Source organism: Cryptomeria japonica, chromosome 4, assembly GCF_030272615.1.
Source record: "Cryptomeria japonica chromosome 4, Sugi_1.0, whole genome shotgun sequence".
Classification (NCBI taxonomy): domain Eukaryota; kingdom Viridiplantae; phylum Streptophyta; class Pinopsida; order Cupressales; family Cupressaceae; genus Cryptomeria; species Cryptomeria japonica.
Genome location: NC_081408.1, coordinates 230,535,931 through 230,540,027, shown reverse-complemented (window position 1 = coordinate 230,540,027; position 4,097 = coordinate 230,535,931). Strand labels below are relative to the sequence as shown.

At 35.9% G+C, this 4,097-nt stretch overlaps 1 protein-coding gene across 1 annotated transcript; it reads left to right on the top strand.

The window, feature by feature from the left end:
• Window positions 1-453: 453 nt before the first annotated feature.
• On the top strand, window positions 454-1,896 carry LOC131027271 (DELLA protein GAIP-like). The gene has a single exon (XM_057957287.2). It carries the CDS (start codon window positions 454-456, stop codon window positions 1,894-1,896), a length of 1,443 nt encoding a protein of 480 aa, XP_057813270.2.
• Window positions 1,897-4,097: the final 2,201 nt, after the last annotated feature.

The window sequence follows — 4,097 nt, the reverse complement described above, 5'->3', positions numbered from 1 at the left end:
TAGAACAACACCACAAAATTAAAAATGTTTTTACAATATCTCAAAGATAAAATTCTTCTCGGTATTAGAGTTGGTCTTTTAAACGACGCGGAAGCGACCGAATCTCTCCCATTATTTTAAGTTTCAGCAAACAGTTCCAATCTATTTTAAACGACGCGGAAGCGACCGAACGAATCTTTCCCATTAGTTTAAGTTTATATTTTAAAGAAGCATTGTACTTTACTATTTGTATGTATTCGAAAACAGCCATGCTGGGAATCTTGCCGCCACTGACGCCATTGTTAAATATGTCCTCGATTCATACCGTGACAGCAAACTGCACCAACACTGTAGAGACAAAAACTACTAGAAAATGATAGATTTCCTCTCTTTCTGTGATATTATACTCTGAATTATTTTCCTTAGGAGTAATAAAGGAATCCTGTAGGTTATTTGCACCAGGCGAAGGTAACCATGGCTGAGAGCTTTCCAGTGTGTGGGTATAAAAATAGTCGATGTTCAACAATCTACGAGGGCGATCAGACGGCGCTGAATATTATGTCAGGGCAGTTTGATGAATCCTCAATACCACAGTATGATGTTTCCCCGCCGCCCTCTAAATTCAATGGCGAAATGCCCACAAATGCCAAGGCTTTTTCTGCTGAAGAAATCATCAAACTCGCGGCCACGAGGTACATACGAGGATCTCTTGATAGCGGCATGGACTCTTGCTTTGTGACTCCTGCAATGGCGATGGAAGACCAGCATGGGCTAGAATTGGCTCAGCTAATTTTCATCACGGCGGATTTAATAAGCAGCAAACAGTATGATCAAGCATCCAGGCTGTTGACGCAGTGTCGTAACTTCTCTTCGCAGTGGGGAAACCCCACACAGAGATTCTGCTACTACGTTTCCGGGGCGCTCCAGGAGAGAATCGAACGCCAGGCCTGCGAGGAGTTGAGAAATCCTCTAAAGCCAGCCCTCAATTTCACCAACAATGTCAACAGTGGTTATAATAAAGCGGAATTTAATCAGGTGCTGGCTTTTTATAATAGTGTTCTCCCGTATGTGAAACTGGTGACACTAACGTCTATGCAGGCAATTTTAGACACTATGGGAGATTCTAGCAGAATTCATGTTATAGATCTGGAGATTGGAAATGGGTGCCAATGGTCGGTTCTGATGCAGAGCCTTGCGCTGAGAAGTACTTCCCATTCGACTAAGCTTCTAAGGATCACGGCACTTGGAATGGATGCGGATGATCTGAAAGATAGCGGAAGAAGACTTCACGAGCTCGCTGAGTCCTTGGGGATTCCGTTTTCTTACAGGATGGTGCAGATCAAAAGTATGGAGGAGATTAACGAAGGTATGTTCAAAATAAAACCTGGGGAGGCTGTCGCAGTGTTCGCTCCCACTGTTTTCCATAGGCTATTATATAATCGGAGTCTTCTGGAGAGTGTTGTGGATGTTATAAAGAGATTAAAGCCCCGGATAATGGTGAATATAGAGGTTGAAGTTGACAGCAATTCTCCATCTTTTGAAAAGCGATTAGTCGATGTACTTTTTCATAGCAGCGCTTGTTTTGACGCCCATGATGTGATAATGCCGGATAGACATGATCCTCGAAGGGTGAAGTATGAGGAAATATTCTGTGGAAGGCAGCTAAGGAATACGATTGCCTGTGAGGGGAGCGAAAGGAGAGTTAGACATGTTAAAATTGATGTGTGGAGATGTTTTTTTAAACACAAGGGATTCAGGGAGATGAGCTTCAGTTATCAAGCTTGGTATCAGGCCAGATTACTGCTCAGAGAATTTCCTAACGGAGAATGCTTTAGTGTTGAGGCCAATGGAGATGCCCTAATAACTGGGTGGAAAGCAACCCCAGTAGTTGCAGTGTCTTTATGGGCTTGTGGCTGAACGTGGGTACAATTTTAAATGTAAAGTCTTGGTAAGTCCATTATGAGTGGAAGCTTCTTTGCTTTCACATTTCTGTAATATTTTTTTTTGCTTCTGTGAGAATGCTATATAATCACTGTACGAGTTTGCTATAAATATTTAGCATTCACTGAAGTTTTGTGGAGGCTTAAAAACCCGTATAAGTCGAGCAATTAAATTAGTAAGATATTATATTTATACAAATGGGTTATATAACCTAGCTGTTTATCAAGCTAGTCTTGGGATATTGCACAAGATTCAATATTTGACAATGTTATTCATGAAATATAATATTTCCAAGGAAGATGTTTAATTCTTCTTATTTTTAAGTAGAATGATAGTATGGTTATTATTAATATTTATGCAATAAAGTCATCGTAATAACTTGGTGGTGTGTTAGTGTTATTATTATCTTTAGTGGAAAGTCATCAAAGTGAATTTATAATTTGTTAGTATTCTTATTATTGAAACTTAGAATCTTAGTCAAATGTCACATTTATTGATTGTTCATTATTATTTGCAAATTTTATATACAAACATTGACCTTTTTGTTATTCTCTTATATTTAATAGTAACATTTTTTTATTGTTTGAAAGAATTATCTTGAAATAATGAAAAATCTATGATTGACAACAAAGAGATATATGATCTTATTTTGAAAGAATTTTGTGAAATGAAGACATGTTTTTTAATGCTAAATAAGAAATGTCTTTATGTGGAGCTAAAATAAAATATGACAAGTAAAAAGTAACGATATCATATTGTCATTTTCAAAGGAAAAGCATACACTAGGTTTGAAATATGTTACAAAATGTGTTGGCAATAAAAAGGAAAAAACATTTTTTCTTTTTATTTTGTTTTAGAGTGCAAGAATTGTGCCTGTCCAGTCTCACCTCTGCCCTATAAACTACTATAAGCCTATATGTCTGGCAAACAATTTCAGCTATGTTGGTGAAACACATGTGCTGCAACAAATGGGTTTCAATAACATGGAAATTGGGGAAAATTAGACCTTGCAACCTCTTGCCTATAATAGGATGCTTAAGTGAATCAAGTGATGGTCCCTACCCTAGGCAAAAATCACTTATTGGTTGCATGTTATTTTTCTATTTTTCATGTCTTATATTTGAGGATGTTATTAATTGGTGTATGCAAATATTAGCTATCTTTCATTTGACTCATTCTTATCGATTTCCTTAATTTTTTTAAAATATAGCTAGGTTTATTTCAAAAATGATAATTTTATTAAAACATTCTATTTTCAAATTTGACAATTAAAATTAAAAATATATTTATGTATAAAACATTGTAAGGCCTAATAAATAAAAATGAGTTTTACATTATAGGCATAAATAACTACTAGATACTTGAGGGATGAAAATGAATTAGGCCAACCTTCAATAGCCTTATAAAAATATTGGTTTCAAGAATCAACTAGCAGGAATTAGTATGGAAACATATTTACAAATGGGCCCTTTCTTCCCGGACTATGACATCCAACACCCTATTCCACTAAGACACAGATTCCTAACACCATAATCTACTTAGAAAGAGGTGAAATAAAAGTGGCATATTTATAATCAGGCTTAGGACATGGACCTAGATCATCATATAATCATATAATATTAGTATTGTAGTGCAAAGCCAGAAATATGCTTCGAGAAGAGGTAAGAGGAGACACACTAAGGTAAGGGAACAAGGAGTGTAAACATTGAATGGATTATAATTTATGACACTATATTTAGCTCATAATTCAGCGAGAGTATGGGCTTACACTTATACTCATAGTAAAGGAGAAGAAAGAGCGAGACATGAGAAATTGGGAGCAATATTACAAAGAGACAAGATGCCTCTAAATACGAAGGAACAATATCTGAAGCTTAGGATCTTGACTCACACAATCATATACAAGGAAAGACATAAAAAATAGGAACAAAAAAATTCAAACAATAGGGAAAAAGGAAAACAAAGACAAAAAAAGACACACAATGGGTTATTACTAAAACAAAGCCTCTATGTTTGCCGGTTGAAGGGACCTTGATAATCAAAATGTCTCAACCACTAATATCATTCTTGAAATTCTATTGTAAGAGCACAAATGGTCTTATGGATAGAGAAAGAGAATATACCAAATTTATAAGACAAGAAACCATGATCCAATAGCTAGAAATTTATGTTATGTT